Here is a 21,211-nt window from a genome sequence, read left to right as displayed (position 1 = left end):
GCTTAGTGACACTGGCAAAAGGGGGTGAAAGGGTTAACTAGCGGCAATCAGGGGGTTAAAACCATTATTGGGTAGTATATCGGGGTACCTAGCGATATAAAAACCTGGCGGTGAACCTAAAAAAATAACTAGCTACCTAGCGACACATGCAGCGATCAGAAAAATGATCGCTTAGTGACACTGGCAAAAGGGGGTGAAAGGGTTAACTAGCGGCAATCACGGGGGTTAAAACCATTATTGGGTAGTATATCGGGGTACCTAGCGATATAAAAACCTGGCGGTGAACCTAAAAAAATAACTAGCTACCTAGCGACACATGCAGCGATCAGAAAAATGATCGCTTAGTGACACTGGCAAAAGGGGGTGAAAGGGTTAACTCTAGGGGCAATCACGGGGTTAAATCTTTATTGGGGGGTGATAGGGGGCTACCCTGGACCTAACACTAACTGTCCTGACAGTTTTTACTGTCACAACTGACACTGAATGCATTGATCAGTAAAGAAATGATCAATGCAATCAGTGACACTGTGACTGGGGGGGGGAGGGGGGGCGGGGGGGGGATCGGGGGGGGGTTTGTGTGCCTGTGTGTACCTACATGTCAGTGTAGTGTTGGTGCACACTTACTTTTACTGTTCTCCTCGTAGTCCTGTCAAAAAGACCGCCCCGAGGAGAATGACATCACTTCCTCCTTCCTGTGTAAACAATACACAGGGGAGGAAGCTTCTCATTGGCCAGGAGCGATCCAGAGGGGGTGGCCGAAAACCAACGGCCATCCCCTCATCACGGAGCGCTCCTGGACCGAATCGGACCGCCGTAACCAGCGGGAGGGGGTCCGATCGGACCCCCCACCCGCTGGAAGGCAATCACGTAGATGTACGTGATTATGCCTGCCTGTGCCATTGTGCTGACGTACAATGGCAATACGGCGGTCCTCAAGTGGTTAAATGGTTAAACTGAGAACTTCTACACACAGAGATGATTTCATTCATTCAGAAGTGTAAACATTGTATCTTTCTGTTCTTTTCTTGGCAGTCTGCCCAGAGAGGAGGAAAGGGTTTCTATGACGACTCAGGCAACTTACACTGACTTCTATACAGAAGTCATTTCAAAGTCCCGCTAAATCGGCCTTTTTATCATCACAATCGGCCGATGCCGATTAATTAAAAAACGGCAAATATCGGTCGACCTCTAGCGATGATGTCATGGGGGGCGATGATGTAATCGCGGTGATGTCATGGGGGGCGATGATGTCATCGCGGTGATGTCATGGGGGGCGATGATGTCATCGCGGTGATGTCATGGGGGGCGATGATGTCATCGCGGTGATGTCATGGGGGCGATGATGTCATCGTAGTGATGTCATGGGGGCGATGATGTCATCGCAGTGATGTCATGGGGCGATGATGTCATCGCAGTGATGTCATGGGGGGAGAATAGTGCCCCATCATTGGTGATAGTGGGAGGATTAGAGCCCCATCATTGGTGATAGTGGGAGGATTAGAGCCCCATCATTGGTGTCAGTGGGAGGATTAGAGCCCCATCATTGGTGTCAGTGGGAGGATTAGAGCCCCATCATTGGTGTTAGTGGGAGGATTAGAGCCCCATCATTAGTGTCACTGGGAGGAATAGAGCCCCACCATTGGTGTCAGTGGGAGGATTAGATCCTCATCATTGGTGTCAGTGGGAGGAATAGTGTCTCGTGTTTTTTTTTTTTTTTTTTTTTAAGACTGGCAGGGGACTTGTTATGTTAGATTTGGTAATGGTACCTGCATAACATAAGTTTTCTGAAGGAGCACGGTATCCAGCGTGACTCCTCCGGACACAGGCTGCATTCACAAGCACAGGCTGAACAACTTGCGCTGGGGGTGACGTCAGTGCGCAGGTCGCCACCTCCGGGTGTACCAAGATAGCCGCCCGCTCCGGAGCTAGGCCGACACCGCGGCCTCGGATCACATGGGGTGCCGATCGGAACAGGCTGGCCCGTCCGGATCGCGGATCGGTGGTGATCCGTTGCACCCCTAATGTCATGGCGATGATATCGCGGGCGATGATGTTATTGCAATGTCATGTGTGGTGATGTCATCGGAGCGATGATGTCATCGCAGTGATGTCATTGTGGGCGATGATGTCATTGCGGTGATGTCATGGGGGGCGATGATGTCATTGCGGTGATGTCATGGGGGGCGATGATGTAATCGCGGTGATGTCATGGGGGGCGATGATGTCATCGCGGTGATGTCATGGGGGGCGATGATGTCATCGCGGTGATGTCATGGGGGGGCGATGATGTCATCACGGTGATGTCATGGGGGGCGATGATGTCATGGGGGTGATGTCATGGGGGGCGCTGATGTCATGGGGGTAATAGAGCCACATCATTGGTGTCACTGGGAGGATTAGAGCGCCATCATTTGTAGGATTAGAGCGCCATCATTGGTGTCAGTGGGAGGAATAGTGTCTCGTGTTTTTTTTTTTTTTTTTAAGGCTGGCAGGGGACTTGTTAGGTTAGATTTGGTAATGGTACTAGAGGTCGACCGATATGGGTTTTTCTCTGGCCGATGCCGATATTTAGAAATCATGGCGGCCGATAGCCGATATATGATGCCGATTTTTTTTTTTTTGGGCCGATATGTTAGGCCGATTTTTTTTTTTTTTTTAATCCCCCTTGATCTCATAAAATCTAACACACCTTTCCCACTGGGGCGTTTTTCAGGCGCTTTTGGGCTAAAAATAGCGCCTGTAAAGTGCTTGCAAAATGGCTCCCCTGCAGTCTGTGTGAAAGACAGAGTGCTTTCACACTGAGGCGATGCGCTGGCAGGATCTTAAAAAAAAAAAGTCCTGCAAGCAGCACGTTTGGAGTGGTGTATACCGCTCCTCCACCACTCCTGCCCATTGATATGGGCACCACTGCCGAAGCGCATGCAATGCGAATTGGCAGCGTGGCTTCACGGGCACATTTAAGCTCTTCCTCGGCCGCTAGCTGGGTTATATGTGCCCCACTAGCAGCCAAATAGCACCGCTAAAATGATGGTAAAGAGCCGCTAAAACTTGCGTTTTACCATCAACGCCTGCCCGCTCCAGTGTGAAAGCAGTCTTCATAAGTGATACAGAAAATTTCTTACATTTAAACATTTATTAAACAAAACAAACCTCCAATCAGTTTACTTGTATGTATGATTTAGATTAAAAACAAAATTCTATATTAACCACTACAATACAGGGCACTTTCACCCCCTTCCTTCCCAGCCCAATTTTCAGCTTTCAGCGCTCTAGCGCTTTCAGTGACAATTGCGCGGTCATGCTACACTGTACCCAAATGAAATTGTTATCATTTTGTTCGCACAAATAGAGCTTTATTTTGGTGTTATTTATTCACGAATCCGTTTTTTTTTTTTTTTTGCGATATAAGCGCAAAAATAGCGGAAATTTGGAAAAAAACAATATTTTATTTTTTCTATTTGAAAAGAAATCCAATAAAATCAAATTTTGTCATAAATTTAAGCCAAAATGTATTCTGCTACATGTGTTTGGTAAAAAAAATTCCGTTAAGTGTATAATAATTGGTTTGTGTGATCACGGACATATGTACGCAAATGATCATGTACATATGTGTGCAGGTGATCACGTACATATGTGTGCAGATAATCATTGGGACATGTGATTTTAGTGGGACATATGTGGGGGACATGTTTTTATTATTAGGGACATGTGTTTTTATTATTTGGGGACATGTGTGTTTTGGGGACTGTGTTTATACTGTGTGGTGTGTTGTGTGTTTACACTACACTGATGATCAGTGAGTAAAAAGCAGCCCATACTCACTGATCATCAGCCGGCTGCAGCGTTCTGCTCTCCTCTCCTCAGCGGTGACTTCCGTGTGATGAGAGGAGAGCTGATTGCCTAGCAACCGGCTGTTTGTTTACATCACATGACGGCCGTGATTGGACACGGCCGTCATGTGATCAGGAGGGCCAATCACAGAGCCCTCCTGCCGATCTGAGATGTGCCGTGTCCGGGTGACACGAGCACATCGGGATCGCGCCGCTGCGCGCGCGCGATCCCGCTACTCCTGAAGGACGTTCCTGAACGGCCTGTCAGGAGTAGACGGCTCCCACCCGGCCGTATATATGCATTGGCCGGGTGGGAAGTGGTTAAATAAAAACAGGTAGTCAAAACGTTTGGACGAAAAAAAAAATGGGCTAACTTTACTGTATTTAATTTTTTTTTATTTTAAATAGTGTATTTTTCCCCAAAAAATGCATTTGAAAGACCTCTGTGCAAATGCCGTGTGACATAAAATATTGCAACAACCGCTATTTTATTCCCTAGGATCTCTGCTAAAAAAAATATATATAATTTTTGGGGGGTCTAAGTGATTTTCTGGCAGAAAATACAGGATTTTTACTTGTAAGCAACAAGTGTCAGAAAAGATTTAGTCTTTAAATGGTTAAACTGAGAACTTCTACACACAGAGATGATTTCATTCATTCAGAAGTGTAAACATTGTATCTTTCTGTTCTTTTCTTGGCAGTCTGCCCAGAGAGGAGGAAAGGGTTTCTATGACGACTCAGGCAACTTACACTGACTTCTATACAGAAGTCATTTCAAAGTCCCGCTGTTCTAAATCGGCCTTTTTATCATCACAATCGGCCGAAGCCGATTAATTAAAAAACGGCAAATATCGGTCGACCTCTAGCGATGTCATCGTGGGCGATGATGTCATCGCAGTGATGTCATGGGGGCGATGATGTCATCGCGGTGATGTCATGGGCGGCGATGATGTCATCGCGGTGATGACATGGGCGGCGATGATGTCATCGCGGTGATGTCATGGGCGGCGATGATGTCATTGCGGTGATGTCATGGGGGCGATGATGTCATCACGGTGATGTCATGGGGGGCGATGATGTCATCGCGGTGATGTCATGGGGGGCGATGATGTCATCGCGGTGATGTCATGGGGGGCGATGATGTCATCGCGGTGATGTCATGGGGGGCGGTGATGTCATCGCGGTGATGTCATGGGGGGGGGCGATGATGTCATCGCGGTGATGTCATGGGGGGGCGATGATGTCATCGCGGTGATGTCATGGGGGGGGGCGATGATGTCATCGCGGTGATGTCATGGGGGGGGGGATGTCATCGCGGTGATGTCATGGGGGGGGGCGATGATGTCATCGCGGTGATGTCATGGGGGGGCGATGATGTCATCGCGGTGATGTCATGGGGGGGCGATGATGTCATCGCGGTGATGTCATGGGGGGAGAATAGTGCCCCATCATTGGTGTCACTGGGAGGAATAGAGCCCCATCATTGGTGTCAGTGGGAGGATTAGATCCTCATCATTGGTGTCAGTGGGAGGAATAGTGTCTCGTGTTTTTTTTTTTTTTTTTTTTTTAAGGCTGGCAGGGGACTTGTTAGATTTGGTAATGGTACCTGCATAAAATAAGTTTTCTGAAGGAGCACGGTATCCAGCGTGACTCCTCCGGACACAGGCTGCATTCACAAGCACAGGCTGAACAACTTGCGCTGGGGGTGACGTCAGCGCGCAGGTCGCCACCTCCGGGTGTACCAAGATAGCCGCCCGCTCCGGAGCTAGGCCGACACCGCGGCCTCGGATCACATGGGGTGCTGATCGGAACAGGCTGGCCCGTCCGGATCGCGGATCGGTGGTGATCCGTTGCACCCCTAATGTCATGGCGATGATATCGCGGGCGATGATGTTATTGCAATGTCATGTGTGGTGATGTCATGGGGGGCGATGATGTCATCGCGGTGATGTCATTGTGGGCGATGATGTCATCGCGGTCATGTCATGGGGGCGATGATGTCATCGCGGTGATGTCATGGGGGCGATGATGTCATCGCGGTGATGTCATGGGGGCGATGATGTCATCGCGGTGATGTCATGGGGGCGATGATGTCATCGCAGTGATGTCATGGGGGGCGATGATGTCATCGCAGTGATGTCATGGGGGGGCGATGATGTCATCGCAGTGATGTCATGGGGGGCGATGATGTCATCGCAGTGATGTCATGGGGGGCGATGATGTCATCGCAGTGATGTCATGGGGGGGCGATGATGTCATCGCAGTGATGTCATGGGGGGAGAATAGTGCCCCATCATTGGTGTCAGTGGGAGGATTAGAGCCCCATCATTGGTGTCAGTGGGAGGATTAGAGCCCCATCATTGGTGTCAGTGGGAGGATTAGAGCCCCATCATTGGTGTCAGTGGGAGGATTAGAGCCCCATCATTGGTGTCAGTGGGAGGATTAGAGCCCCATCATTGGTGTCAGTGGGAGGATTAGAGCCCCATCATTGGTGTCAGTGGGAGGATTAGAGCCCCATCATTGGTGTCAGTGGGAGGATTAGAGCCCCATCATTGGTGTCAGTGGGAGGATTAGAGCCCCATCATTGGTGTCAGTGGGAGGATTAGAGCCCCATCATTGGTGTCAGTGGGAGGATTAGAGCCCCATCATTGGTGTCAGTGGGAGGATTAGAGCCCCATCATTGGTGTCAGTGGGAGGATTAGAGCCCCATCATTGGTGTCAGTGGGAGGATTAGAGCCCCATCATTGGTGTCAGTGGGAGGATTAGAGCCCCATCATTGGTGTCAGTGGGAGGATTAGAGCCCCATCATTGGTGTCACTGGGAGGATTAGAGCCCCATCATTGGTGTCAGTGGGAGGATTAGATCCTCATCATTGGTGTCAGTGGGAGGAATAGTGTCTCGTGTTTTTTTTTTTTTTTTTTTTTTTTAAGGCTGGCAGGGGACTTGTTAGATTTGGTAATGGTACCTGCATAAAATAAGTTTTCTGAAGGAGCACGGTATCCAGCGTGACTCCTCCGGACACAGGCTGCATTCACAAGCACAGGCTGAACAACTTGCGCTGGGGGTGACGTCAGTGCGCAGGTCGCCACCTCCGGGTGTACCAAGATAGCCGCCCGCTCCGGAGCTAGGCCGACACCGCGGCCTCGGATCACATAGGGTGCCGATCGGAACAGGCCGGCCCATCCGGATTGCGGATCGGTGGTGATCCGTTGCACCCCTAATGTCATGGCAATGATAACGCGGGCGATGATGTCATTGCAATGTCATGTGTGATGATGTCATTGTGGGCGATGATGTCATGGGGGCGATGATGTCATCCCGGTGATGTCATGGGGGCGATGATGTCATCGCGGTGATGTCATGGGGGCGATGATGTCATCGCGGTGATGTCATGGGGGCGATGATGTCATCGCGGTGATGTCATGGGGGCGATGATGTCATCGCGGTGATGTCATGGGGGGCGATGATGTCATCGCGGTGATGTCATGGGTGGCGATGATGTCATCGCGGTGATGTCATGGGGGGCGATGATGTCATCGCGGTGATGTCATGGGGGGCGATGATGTCATCGCGGTGATGTCTTGGGGGGCGGTGATGTCATGGGGGGGGGCGATGATGTCATGGGGGTAATAGAGCGCCATCATTGGTGTCAGTGGGAGGAATAGTGTCTCATGTTTTTTTTTTTTTTTTAAGGCTGGCAGGGGACTTGTTAGGTTAGATTTGGTAATGGTACTAGAAGTCGACCGATATGGGTTTTTCTCTGGCCGATGCCGATATTTAGAAATCATGGCGGCCGATAGCCGATATATGATGCCGATATGTTAGGCCGATTTTTTTTTTTTAATCCCCCTTGATCTCATAAAATCTAACACACCTTTCCCACTGGGGCGTTTTTCAGGCGCTTTTGGGCTAAAAATAGCGCCTGTAAAGTGCCTGTAAAATTGCCTTTCACACAGACTGCAGGGGAGCCGAGTGCTTTCACACTGAGGCGATGCGCTGGCAGGATCTTAAAAAAAAAAGTCCTGCAAGCAGCACGTTTGGAGTGGTGTATACCGCTCCTCCACCACTCCTGCCCATTGATATGGGCACCACTGCCGAAGCGCATGCAATGCGAATTGGCAGCGCGGCTTCACGGGCACATTTAAGCTCTTCCTCGGCCGCTAGCTGGGTTATATGTGCCCCACTAGCAGCCAAATAGCACCGCTAAAATGATGGTAAAGAGCCGCTAAAACTTGCGTTTTACCATCAACGCCTGCCCGCTCCAGTGTGAAAGCAGTCTTCATAAGTGATACAGAAAATTTCTTACATTTAAACATTTATTAAACAAAACAAACCTCCAATCAGTTTACTTGTATGTATGATTTAGATTAAAAACAAAACTATATATTAAATAAAAACAGGTAGTCAAAACGTTTGGACGAAAAAAAAAATGGGCTAACTTTACTGTATTTAATTATTTATTTTTTTTTTTTTTTAAATAGTGTATTTTTCCCCAAAAAATGCATTTGAAAGACCTCCTTGCAAATGCCGTGTGACATAAAATATTGCAACAACCGCTATTTTATTCCCTAGGATCTCTGCTAAAAAAAATATATATATAATTTTTGGGGGGGTCTAAGTGATTTTCTGGCAGAAAATACAGGATTTTTACTTGTAAGCAACAAGTGTCAGAAAAGATTTAGTCTTTAAATGGTTAAACTGAGAACTTCTACACACTGAGATGATTTCATTCATTCACAAGTGTAAACATTGTATCTTTCTGTTCTTTTCTTGGCAGTCTGCCCAGAGAGGAGGAAAGTGTTTCTATGAGGACTCAGGCAACTTACACTGACTTCTATACAGAAGTCATTTCAAAGTCCCGCTAAATCGGCCTTTTTATCATCACAATCGGCCGATGCTGATTAATTAAAAAACGGCAAATATCGGCCGATCTCTACAAAATGTGCATGCTTCTTCACACCTACATAATGGGAATGGAGCCTAACACATCACATCGCCCTAGTGCACACGTTTTAGGGAGCGTAAAGCCCCATACACACTATCAGATTATCTGCTGAGTTTTTCCTTCAGATTTACCAAAACCATGTAGTAGAAGGGCCTGCCTAATTGCATACACATTGAAACTCCTAAGGTTTGTCCTCGTATTATATGGTTTTGGTAAATCTGAAGGAAAAACTCAGCAGAAAATCTGATGGTGTGTACGGGGCTTAACACTCACCAGCTGGTGTGAACAAGCCCTTGTTGTAAGATTCAGATCAGTGGGGGGTCCTATGAGGATACAAAAAAAAAGGTTCTGCCTTCGTCTTTATATAATTTAGAAGGGGTCAGCAATTGCAGCCTCTGTGTTGAAAAGCCCACCCTTTTGGTCTTATGTATTTATTTTATGTTCGTAGCTTCCTGCGATCCATTGTTTAGTTGTTGTTTTCCTGTCTCTGCAGTTACCTCACATACTTGCACAATGGTTGACTACAGCGTGTGGGATCACATTGAAGTGTCCGATGATGAAGACGACACTCATCCCAACATTGATACAGCTAGCTTGTTCAGGTGGCGCCACCAGGTGAGAGAAAACTTTTTGTTTTGCAGAGTTTAAAGTGGAACTGTTATGTGCAATTGTACATTGTAAACTTTCAATACGGCTGAAGAAAAAAATTCTTCTCACCCCCCTCGCCTTTTATAGCCCTGAGAAGGCTCCAACTCAACAATGCCAACGCCAACACAAAGTGGCACATGTTTGTGAAGTGGAAGGAAAATGATAAATGGTTTTCCAATAAAAAAAATGATGTGAAAAGTGTGGCGTGCATTAGTAGAACCACCTTTTGTAGAATCACATTTCGCTGCAATTACAGTTGCAAGTCTTTTTTGGGGATATCGCTACCAACTTTGCACATCTAGAGAGTGATATTTTTGTTCATTCTCTTTTGCAAAATAGCTCAAGCTCTGTCAGATTGGATAGAGAGCGTCTGTGTACAGCAATTTTTAAAGTGGTTGTAAACCCTTACAACACGCTTTGACCTACAGGTAAGCCTAGATTAAGGCTTACCTGTAGGTCCAAGAAATATCTCCTAAACCTACACGGTTTATGAGATATTAGCCAAAAGACAGGCACCGCTGTCTACGGCGCATGTGCGTGGTGGCTCCCGTGCGCATGCGCGGGAGTGACGTCATCGCAGCTTCGCTGAATGACAGCGGCGGAGCAGCGAGACCCACCGAGAAGATGGATGTGCTGGACTACAGGGGACAGCAGTGACTTCGATGGCTCCTGTGTCAGGTAAGTGACACATAATGGACTATTATGCGATGCATAGTAGTCCATTATGCTTTACCTTTGCAGGGAATGAAAGAGGAAGTAAACTCATCAGGGTTTACTTCCTCTTTAAGTCTTGCCACAGATTCTCAATTGGATTTAGGTCTGGACTTTGACTGGGCCATTCTAACACATGACTATGCTTTGCTCTAAAACATTCCATTGTAGCTCAGGCTGTTTGTTTAGGGTCGTTGTCCTGCTGGAAGGTGAACCTCCGCCCCAGTTTCAAGTCTTATGCAGAATCTAACAGGTTTTTTTCAAAAATTCCCCTGTATTTGGCTCCATCCATATTCCCATCAACTCTGACCAGCTTCTCTAGCAATACTGAACAAAAGCATCCCCACAACATGATGCTACCACCACCATATTTCACGGTGGGGATGGTGTGTTCAGGATGATGTGCAGTGTTCGTTTTCCATTGCACATATTGCTTTGCTTTTAGGCCAAAAAGCTAAATTTTGGTCTCATCAGACCAGAGCACCATCGTCCTCTTGTTTGCTGTGTCCCCCTCATGGCTTGTCGCAAACTACAAATGTGACTTCTTATGGCTTTCTTTCAACAATGGCTTTCTTCTTGCCACTGTTACATAAAGGCCAGATTTGTGGAGTGCACAGCTAATAGTTGTCCTGTGGACAGATTCTCCCACCTGAGCTGTGGATCTCTGCATCTCCTCCAGAGTCACCATGGGCCTCTTGGCTGCTTTTCTGATTAATGCTCTCCTTGCCCGGCCTGTCAGTTTAGGAGGATGGCCATGTCTTGGTAGGTTTGCAGCTGTGCCATACTCGACCCTGCTTTAAACTTCTCCACAACTTTATCCCTGATCTGTCTGGTGTGTTGCTTTGCCTTCATGATGCTGTTTGTTCCCCTTAGGTTATTTTACAAACCTCCTGAGGGCTTCACGGAACAGCTGACTTTATACAGAGATTAAGTTGCACACAGGTGGACTCTATTAATTAGGTGACTTCTGAAGGCAATTGGTTCTATTAGATTTTATTTAGGGGTATCAGAGTAAGGGGGGCTGAATGCAAATGCACGCCACACTTTTCAAATATTTATTTGTAAAAAATCTTTTGAAAACCATTTATCATTTTACTTCCACTTTACAATTATGTTGCACTTTTTGTTGGTCTATTACTCAAAGTCCCAATAAAATACATTTACCTTTTTGGTTGTAACATGACAAAATGTGTAAAATTTGAAGGGGTTTGAATACTTTTTCAAGGTACTGTAGCTTACGCAAGGACGAAGAGTCTTCCTGATCTCATATGAAAGTGCTGAGCCAATCACCAGAGTTGTCACATGCTCCTTCATACCTGAATGTAGTGTTTTTTTTCTTTTTCAAATGTGTTTATTGGTATGGAAGAGTCAGAGAGGTAACATACAAATAATGCAACCGATGTGACACCTAAGAGAACACGTAACAGTACTTGGTGCAATGTGCGTGTGAGTAGAAAAGCTTACCCGATATATATTTTTACATCCGCAGGCTGAACAGTTGAGTGGTGGAGGTGTAAAGGAAAGTCACATAAATGCCCTTGGGAGGACAAGATTGTAGTATATGAATTATGACTGGAAAGGTTCTGCAAGCTTGCCACGTTCTTTACTAAAGTTCCTAATTTTTATTTTTAGGCCCGTGTGGAAAGGATGGAGCAGTTTGAAAAGGAGAAGGAAGAACTGACGAAAGGGGCAAATGAATGCAAGAAAAAATTACTGGATTGTCAGAAGAAACTGAAGGAGATGGAGGTCCAAGAATCTGCAAAGTCTGAGGCAAAGAAACTGCAGCAGGAGATGGAGCAGCTGAAGAAAGAGGAGAAGAAGTGGCAGAAGAAGGAGGATGAGCTGAAGAAGAAGGAAAAGACTTTGCCATGGAATGTGGACACACTGAGCAAAGAGGGCTTTAGCAAGGTATTGTATCACATCACAGATTTTACAGGGCACTGGTTCCTGGGGACTATGGAATTTCTTTCTTTTTTTTTTTCTTTTTTTTTAAGGGCCGGTTCACATCATGCCCCTGCACATGAATTGCACAGAAACACACTGTGTGCGTTCCTGTGAGATTCACATGTGGTTCAGTGTCGTGCCATTTTGGCCCATTTATTTTGAATAGGCTAAAATCGCAATGTACCAAAGTAGTGAATGCACTACTGTTTAAAATGTACTGTAACCGGATCTCATTCTAAAAAAGTGCCATGGGATCCGGTGCAGGCAAATGCACTGTGTTTCGACCTCCGTTTGGGGTGTCGTTTTCAGTCTAAATCAATTATGTCCTACTGGAGTGCATATGATCTGGATTTTGTAATAAATATGGTTTGTTCAATAAAATTTTATCTACGTTTAAAAAACAAAACAAAACAAAAAAAAAAAAAACATCATAATGAGACCGAAGCTGACCATAGACGACTCAAATTTTACACAATTCTTACTGTGTCGAAATTCAAGCCGAGTGTCCTTGCATGTACCACCTAGCTCAACAGACATTCATTCAAAATAAGTCAGACCTGGTTAGAAAATTATTGGCTAAAAATGCAGTCAGTGTTCAGCATAATAATTACAAGCCAGGCCTCGATTTCTCCAAAACCTGAATAAGTCTTGTGAACAAAAGCGGCCAACCTGATCCCTGTGTGCTGGAATGACTAGCTCCTGCGCATACATAGGGGTGATATCATCCCGTGTCAGCCAATGAAGATGGCCAAAAACAAACACATAGGAGAAGATGCTGAGGCCTGTCTTTTTTTTTTTTTTTTTTTTTTTTTTTTTTAAATGGAATTTATTTGTCGTGGGTTGGCTGCAGCTGCTAATCAGTGTATTCGGACGACTGTAGGTCCCGCTGTCAGAATACAGTGTCTTGGCAAGGTATATCTGGCTGAACGAAAAAGAACTGACTGTCTATGGCCAGCATAGGTCAGCCTACTTTAAACCCGCAGTTTTGCTTTTCTTTCTAAACATTGGTTTCTCTTTCTCTAGAGCGTGTTTAATGTAAAACCAGAAAATAATGAAGTGTCAGAAGAAGAGAAGGAGCAAAAACACAAAACCTTTGTGGAAAAGAATGTTAAGCAGTTAAAACATTTTGGTAAGTAGGAATACCCTCTTGTCTTGTGTTCAGGGCTTATGGCAGTGGGGAGGTTCATCTTCTACATGCCTAGTTTGTCAACCTAGTTGAGCTGAGGCACCCAACAGGTTGACAGGGACACCAAACTCCACATGACATCTTTTGGAATTTTTCAAATCTTGTTTTATTTATTCAATCTGTTTACACCTGAAAAATAAAACCTTTTGGTCCAGAATAATGTTTGTGTCCCTCATACTCCTAACTTTTATGCTAGTTTCTAGGGGCACAAGATGATAACATCAGCTCTTTGGCTTTGACGGATGCTGTGGGTGGTACTGATGTATTTTGCTCAGTTTATATTCTCTATTTTGGTCCAATAGGAATGCTGCATCGCTGGGATGACAGCCAGAAATACTTATCTGATAATTCCCACTTGGTGTGTGAAGAGACAGCCAATTATCTTGTCATCTGGTGCATTGACCTGGAGGTGGAAGAGGTGAGGAATCTGCTGTAAGAGTAATCTCATCCCAACAATGTTCCTTTTTAAAGAGGAGCTCCAGTGTCTCCTAAATAAACCAAGTCGACAGCTACAAATACTGTAGCTGCTGACTTTTAATATTAGGGCACTTACCTGTCCAGGGATCCAGTGATGTCCTCACCCAAGCCGATTCTTCAGTTGGTTTTGGGTGCAGGTGTTGGCAAGGGAAATGGGCAACTTGCATGTGTGTGTCGTGAATGGTCCTGCAGTCTTATGGGACCTGTGATGTGTCTCAAAAGACAGCGGGGAGAAGGAGCTCAATGTTGCAACAGCGATCTGACCAGAAGTGGGAGTAGATACCTTCACCTTTTGGGTGAAGTTCTGCTTTAATCATTTCTGCCTGGAGCTTAGGGAATGTTTGCACTGAATGCAGGTCTGTAATGTCCCTTGGTGAAGCCTGGAGCCTGGGGATTGTATAAAGTGAATATAGTATGCAGCTAAACTTCTTCCCATTTTTTTTTTTTTTTTTTTTTGGTGGACAGCAGTTTACACCTTTCACTGCCAGGCCCCTGCGCTCTACTTTTGTAAAAGACCCCTGAATCTATACATTTTCTGAAATCACAAGACTGGTAGAAAAAAATTAAAAAGATGCTACTGATTTTGTAGGCAACGTGATGGTAGCATGTTTATCACACCAATATTTTCGATAAAAATACTCTCTAAAATCATTACTATTGCACACAAACACAACATAACTTACAAAATAAAAAAAATATATATAATAAAATTTTCTCTCAGCTCGCAAACTGACAGAATATTGAGCCATGTGTGGTTGGCCTAAGGCTGGGTTCAAAAAGTGCAAATTGGATGCGGATTTTCCGCCTCCAGTTCGCAATAGCAAGAGATTGACTGGCTCTCTATGGAGCCGCTTCACATATCTCTGTGGTGGCTCTTGTGCAAATTTGTCTGGGGGGGCCTGTGCATCTTTTGGTCTGTTTCGGGTCTGAATCCTGCCAATTATTCGGGCTGAAATCGGACCTGAATCGGTGAACGGAGGGACACACCGGACTCCTGCTGTGAGCCGCATGTGGCAATAGTGTGAACCCAGCCTAAATATGGTGACACCAAGAGACAGCTTTGGCAGAAAAAGGACAGGTACCCTCATGAAGGAGTATATTTCGAGATAGGTGGGTTTTGCCCACAAATGGGTAGAATCTGCAATCGGGCCGCCTCTGTGGCAAGCTGCAGCATGCGATAATAATGCTTGGAAAGTGTGTCTAGACCACTTTGGTCCTAAAAAGACCAGCCACCGAAATCAGATGAACATCTGAGCTAAGTGACAGATGCTATTGAGACATGTAGTCTGTGTGTGTGAAGACTAGAAGTCTAATCTAGAGAGCAAAAGAGTCAGTCCAGCGAAGGGATGGGACTGATGCAGTTGGGTCTGGTTGAGTGAGCGGTTAGAGCTTTGCAACAAAATCTTCATTAACCTGTTGTGCTATAATACCCCAACGTGCACATTTTTACCTCTTCGTTGACAAGAGCTGGCTGATAGCCAAAAGCCCTAAAACGCACCTCCATCAGTGAATTAAGCCCTTCAATGCCTTTTCTTGAAAGTAGCTCCATACACTAATGTAATGAAAATGTACCCTGCCATCATGCTGCACAGTGTGACCCGTGCGCTTAATGGAAAAGCAGTGGTATCTCTGCAGAGGTCTGACACACCGCTGTGATCTTCAATCAACTGGGAGCAAGTTGGGGAAAAATCATGGCATGTATAAATAAATAGTGAAGTGCCTCAAAAAGCATAAAAAGCAAAGAACATAGAGCATAAATGAGTAATGCAATAAAGTCCAAATCTTGAAGTTGACATTGCAATGTGATGTCCAATATAGTGATAAATATCAAACAAGAACACCAGTAAAAGCCGCTGTGACCCATAATCGAGCAGCGCCGTGACGTCGGCTCCAAAATCTCTGCTGCTGCTTGATTATGAGTTGACAACGGCTTTCAGATGTGAGTTTATTGATTCACTGTCCTTTATCTTCTGTATGCATGGTTTTAACAATAAATACTACTCTATTTGAACTTTCTCTGTGGCTCTTGGTGAGCTTCATTCATCTGCAGTTGGAGGCTATAAAAAGGAGAGGTCCTTGGAGTCCCTATGCTGTTATGTTTCTTGCTGGATCAATATACTACTTTGGGTGTTTTTGTTGCTGTGATGACAGCTGCGCCATGTGGTGAGTTTTTAAATTAATTTGGTGGTGGGAGATCACTGAAGAACTTCTATGAAGAATTGCTGCATCAACACTGGTGTTATTGTTTGATATGTCACTATATTGGACATCAAATTTGGAATTTCAAATATATACGCACCCGCACACTAATCTGTTATGCGATAGTTCACACCAGATGCAATTCCGTGTGCTTTTTTTTTTTCTGCACAAAATGCATGCAGTGTTTTCCATGTATTCCAATGGCTCTAGTTCACACCATGCAGTCCGTTTCTGCACCAGAAACTGACTGTATGGAGTTAACTAGAGCCATTGGAATACATGGGAAAACACTGCATGCATTTTTAGGGCAGCAAAAAAGCACACAGAACTGCATCTGGTGTGAACTGTCCCTATAACTTTATAAGCTTGCCTAATAGTGAGTAGGTCTCCCATTTGCCGCACAACAGCCCTGACCCATCGAAACATGGACTTCACTAGACCTCCGAAGGTATGCTTTGGTATCTGCCACCAAGCCATCAGTAGCCAATCTTTTAAGTCCTGTTATGAGCTGGGGGCCTAATGGAATGGATTTGGTTTTTCCAGCACATCCTACAGATGTTTGATTGGATTAAGATATTGAGAATTTAGAGGCCAAGTCAACACCTTAAAGATGCCTTCTTCCATTGCCCCATGTTTGAGTTCTGATGCTTACGTTCTCATTGTAGACCTTTGTGGCTGTGGTCACGAGTCACCTTGGGCACCCTGGCTGGTCTGCGGCTATGTGGCCCCATACTCAACAAACTGGGATGCACTGAGTGTTCTGACACCTTTCTATCAGAACCAGCGTTAACTTGTTCAGCAATTTGAGCTACAAAAGCTCTTCCATTGGATTGGACTACACAGACCAGCCTTCCCTCCCCACGTGCATCAATGAGCCTTTGTTCTCCGTTGATCCTGTTGCCGGTTTTCCTTCCTTGGACCTCTTTTGTTTGGTCCTTGGAAATGCTTTTACCCAGTCATCACGCCATTACAAATTTGGTCCTTGTCAAAATCAAGAAATCCTTACAATTGCAAATTTTTTCTGCTTTCAACACATTGACTTCAGGGACAACATGTTCACTTACTGATTTAATTTATTACACCCACTTTTGGGTTCCATTGTAATGACATAATTAGGGTTTTTCACCTTTCAGTGGCCATAATGTTATGGCTGATCGGTACACACCAGAAAAAATGTCTGCCACTATAATATGTAATATGGGCAGATATCTGGTATATGTAGCACTGAAGTTGCCATTTGATCTTGTAATTCAGGTAATCACAAAGCTTTAATGAATAATTAAACGTTACTGATTGTTCCATTGTCAAATTGAGTACCCTGTGGGATTTCTATCTTTATTTGACTCTGATTGTGACTCTACTTGATTGATGGGTAATTTCCCTCTATTAGCTGTTCTATTGTTCTGGCACTGTAATGAATACAAGGAGCCGATGTTCTGTACAGCGGCTGCCAAAGAAAATAGGAACCCTTGGCCTGTGCCCACGCTGATCTTGGGTTGTGCTCTCCTGGGCATAAGACCGCATGAAGAATTCTAGTTGTTTACACCTTCCTTCTGGCTCATTCTGATGCCAGAAGTAAAGTGGTAGTTAGTTTGGTCTAGACTAAATCTGGCCATATGCATAAAGACTGTATGAATGAGAGAAATCCCATAGATTCCCCCATCCACACTAAACAGCATGGATGGACAAATCTCTGCTGCCAGCTATTGAATGAATGTTCTGCCAACATTTCTGCCCAGCTATCTTTGATTTTCCTGTTGAAGTTATGGAGATTGGTGTCCCCAGGACCACCCATGACTAATCTTGGCAGATTCACAGGAAGGAAGCCGTTTTTGTGCCTCATTTACATAGGTATACTTATGCGCACATCTTTGCCTTAACAGGATGCACAGGTGTTGCGTGCATTTATGTGCAGGTTATCCCGTTCATGTCTATTGGAATGCAACAGCTGCTGGTCCCAGCTTGATATCTGTGTGGGTGCGTGTCCTTGAATGCACGCTGCCTGTGCTCATAAGTATGCCTGTGTGCATGAGGCCTTACAGTGTTGTACAACTAAAGCCCCATACACACTATCAGTTTTTCTGCTCAGTTTTTCCTTCAGGTTTACCAAAACCATGTAGTAGAAGGGCCTGCCTGATTGCAAACACATTGAAACTCTTAAGGTTTGACCTCATATTATATGGTTTTGGTAAATCTGAAGGAAAAACTCAGCAGAAAAACTGATAGTGTGTATGGGGCTTTAGAGCTGCGATGTTTACCAAATGCGCGCAGACTTTGACCTCCCACGCATTTACCTATTCTACTACTACCAATTCGGACATGCTGTCCGTGCGCAATTTGGTTCTCTGGATAATCCTATTATGCCGTGTACACACGGCTGGACTTTTTGACAGCAAAGGTCAGACAGAACGAATCCGTCGGACAATTCGACTGTGTGTGGGCTTCATCAGACCTTTGCTGTCGAAAAATCAGACGGACTTTTAGATTTAGAACATGTTTCAAATCTTTACAAAGTCCATTCATCTGTATGCTAGTCCGACGGACGAAAACCAACGCTAGGGCAACTATTGGCTACTGACTATGAACTTCCTCATTCTAGTCCGGTCATACGTCATCACGTTCCAATCCGTCAGACTTTGGTGTGATTGTGTGTGGCCAAGTCTGTCGGAAGACCGTCGGACGTAGTCTGCCGGAAAGTCTGGTCGTGTGTACACGGAATTAAAGTGCCTTAACTGGAGAAAATGCTAAGACCAGATCCCACTAAACTTATCTCCACATATTATGCTGCCCTCACCACAGACTGTAACCCTAGAGTCCAGGTTGCCCAGACAAAGTGGATCTCGCAAGACATTCCTCATGGAGGCCGACTGGTCTGAATTTAGTGACACGTATAAGTCTTCAGTGATGTACTCCTAAGGACCACATTATACAGCTTAAGCTCTTTCACCACTCCCACCTTACCCCTGCCAAGTTATATAAAATGGGGTTGTCCTCCGCAGAATGTTTTAGAGGATTTGGCCAAACTGCTGACTTCCTACACTGCCCAGTGGTTCAGGACTTTTGGCTAGATATAGGCTCTTTTATCTCCTCTGCACTAGGTCTACTAAACATCCTGAATCCCAAGAACTGCCTCTTGGCCATCTTTGACCTACCTATTCCCTCTCATGCTGAGAAACTACTCCGCATTTTATACTTTTATGCAAAGAAGTCCATCTTCTTATCATGGAAGGGATCGCAATCCCCATTGAGACCTCTTTGGTTGAAATTAATCAATGACTCTCTACCATTGTATAAACTCACATTTGAGACTTGGAAAAGAACTACATTTCATAAAATGTGGGGAAGATGGATGGATAGCCCTCGGACCCTCAACCATGTGTAAATACACTAGCTTGATTACTCTTTGGTCATGCCAACTACCCTATTGATTTTCAATTACTATTTCACTGATTCATAATTCTGATACCTGTGCAGCTCCTTGTAACTATACATTTAATAACATGTATGTGTAATGTAATGTGTGTAATGATAATCGTTTATTGCTTGTTTAAGTGCATGGACCCTCTAGGAACTGCGTTGGACAACAAAAGCTTTTCTTTTTTGTATGCAAGTTTGTCTTAACTCAAATATATAAAAAGGGAAAAAAAATTAAATAAAAAAGCTGTTATGTTATCCATACAACATACAAAATTTTGATTTCTACCAGCCAAAAATTGATCAAGGGATCGTTTTCCTCCTATTATTTGAATTGTTTTAAATAAAACTTTATTATCATTTTGTGGTTGAGCAAACCAGTGGGGTTAAAACAATTATTTTAACATAATTTTACTGGCTTTTTTTCATTCCCTTAGGCCAGGTTCACACCGGAGCGATGTGGGACGCCACAAATCCGCTGCGTTTTCCCGCATCGCATGCCTCCCGCCGGCAGTTCACACTGCCCTATGCGGACTGCTGGGAGTGTCAGTGAAATGTTAATGACACCTCCAAATCAGTCCGCATATCGCAGTGCGATCTGCAAACTTGGACAGGAATCGGATCGCATGGTGTGAACACCCATGCGATCCGATTCTGCTGCGGACCAAAAAAAGGGTCCCGTGCGAGTTTGCGGCGGGTGCGATGCAAATTCAGCCATACTATCTGTATGGCTGAACTCGCATCGCACAGAGATCGGATGTGATTTGCACTGCAGTGCGGTGCGAATCGCATCCGGTTCTCGCTTCCGCAGCAGTGTGAACCCAGCCTTAAAGTGACCCTTTTAGTGCAGGCGTCAATGTGTGAATGGCCTACATTGCCATCTTAAACCCCCATTCACACTTGTGCATTTTTCTGCTCCTTTCCCTACAGTATGTATGACTATGATCAACATGCAGAATCCTGTTCTTTCTAATTATCACTGTTCACACTTTTATGCTAAGGTGTTTTTTATATATCTCTTAATGCAGCCTCCCCAGCAGCCCTTAATGCTTACCTGAACCCCATTTCTGTCCAGCAATGTCCACGAGACCCTTGGTCACCCCCGGGACTCCTCTCCTGATTGGCTGAGACACAGCAGCAGCGCCATTGGCTCCCACGGCTGTCAATCAAAGCCAATCGGAGGAGAGAGGGTTGGAGGCCCATGGAGCTACAGCTCGGCTCAAGTGCTCCCATAACAAGCTGCTTGCTGTGGGGACAGGAGGAAGGGGCCAGGAGCACCGAAGAGGGAACCCGAGAAGAGGAGGATCTGGGCTGCTCTGTGCAAATCCACTGCAACAGAGCAGGTAAGTATAACATGTTGTTGTTTTTTGAAAAGACTTTACAATCACCTTAGATAAAGCCCTCTGTGTGCAGCAGCCTCCCTAATACTTAGCGGAGCCCCATCTCTGTCCGGCGATGTTCACGAGGGTCTCGGCCATCCGGGACTCTCCCTCCTGATTGGCTGAGACAGAGCAGCGATGCCGTTGGCTCCCGCTGCTGTCAAATTTGGTAAGCCCATCGGGGGGGTGAACGCAGCTCCACATTGAATGGATACACGGAGCTGCTGCTTGGCTTGGGTGCCCCCATAGCAAGTTGCTTGCTGTGGGGGGCACTCAACAGGAAGGAGGGGCCAGGGGCACAGAAGCGGGATCCAAGAAGAGGCAGGTGCCGTAAGTATAACATGTTTGTTAAAAAACAAGACTTTACAAGCACTTTAATGGGAGTGTTTGTAAATGGTGCGCATATGTTCAAAAGCACCTGTAGAATGCTTAAAAATCAAAAGGAACACACTCTGGTCAGGTGTGAATGCAGGCTCTA

The 21,211-nt window shown here is 45.4% G+C and overlaps 1 protein-coding gene across 1 annotated transcript in view; it reads left to right on the top strand.

Moving 5' to 3' along the window:
• CDC37 (cell division cycle 37, HSP90 cochaperone) overlaps positions 1-21,211 on the top strand; it is a 59,855-nt gene that overhangs the window by 24,398 nt on the left and 14,246 nt on the right. Inside the window, exons 2-5 of the mRNA XM_077470220.1 lie at positions 9,269-9,390; positions 11,767-12,042; positions 13,102-13,207; positions 13,567-13,682. Of these exons, the coding sequence (XP_077326346.1) occupies positions 9,289-9,390; positions 11,767-12,042; positions 13,102-13,207; positions 13,567-13,682 (600 nt within the window). The 5' untranslated portion in view covers positions 9,269-9,288. The remainder of the gene's footprint in view (positions 1-9,268; positions 9,391-11,766; positions 12,043-13,101; positions 13,208-13,566; positions 13,683-21,211) is intronic.

This window comes from Lithobates pipiens, unplaced genomic scaffold, assembly GCF_037356315.1.
Source record: "Lithobates pipiens isolate NorthernLeopardFrog02 unplaced genomic scaffold, aLitPip1_a1.2 Scaffold_8, whole genome shotgun sequence".
Lineage (NCBI taxonomy): Eukaryota > Metazoa > Chordata > Amphibia > Anura > Ranidae > Lithobates > Lithobates pipiens.
The sequence above is the reverse complement of the archived record's forward strand: the minus strand, read 5'-3'. Positions and strand labels throughout refer to the sequence as shown.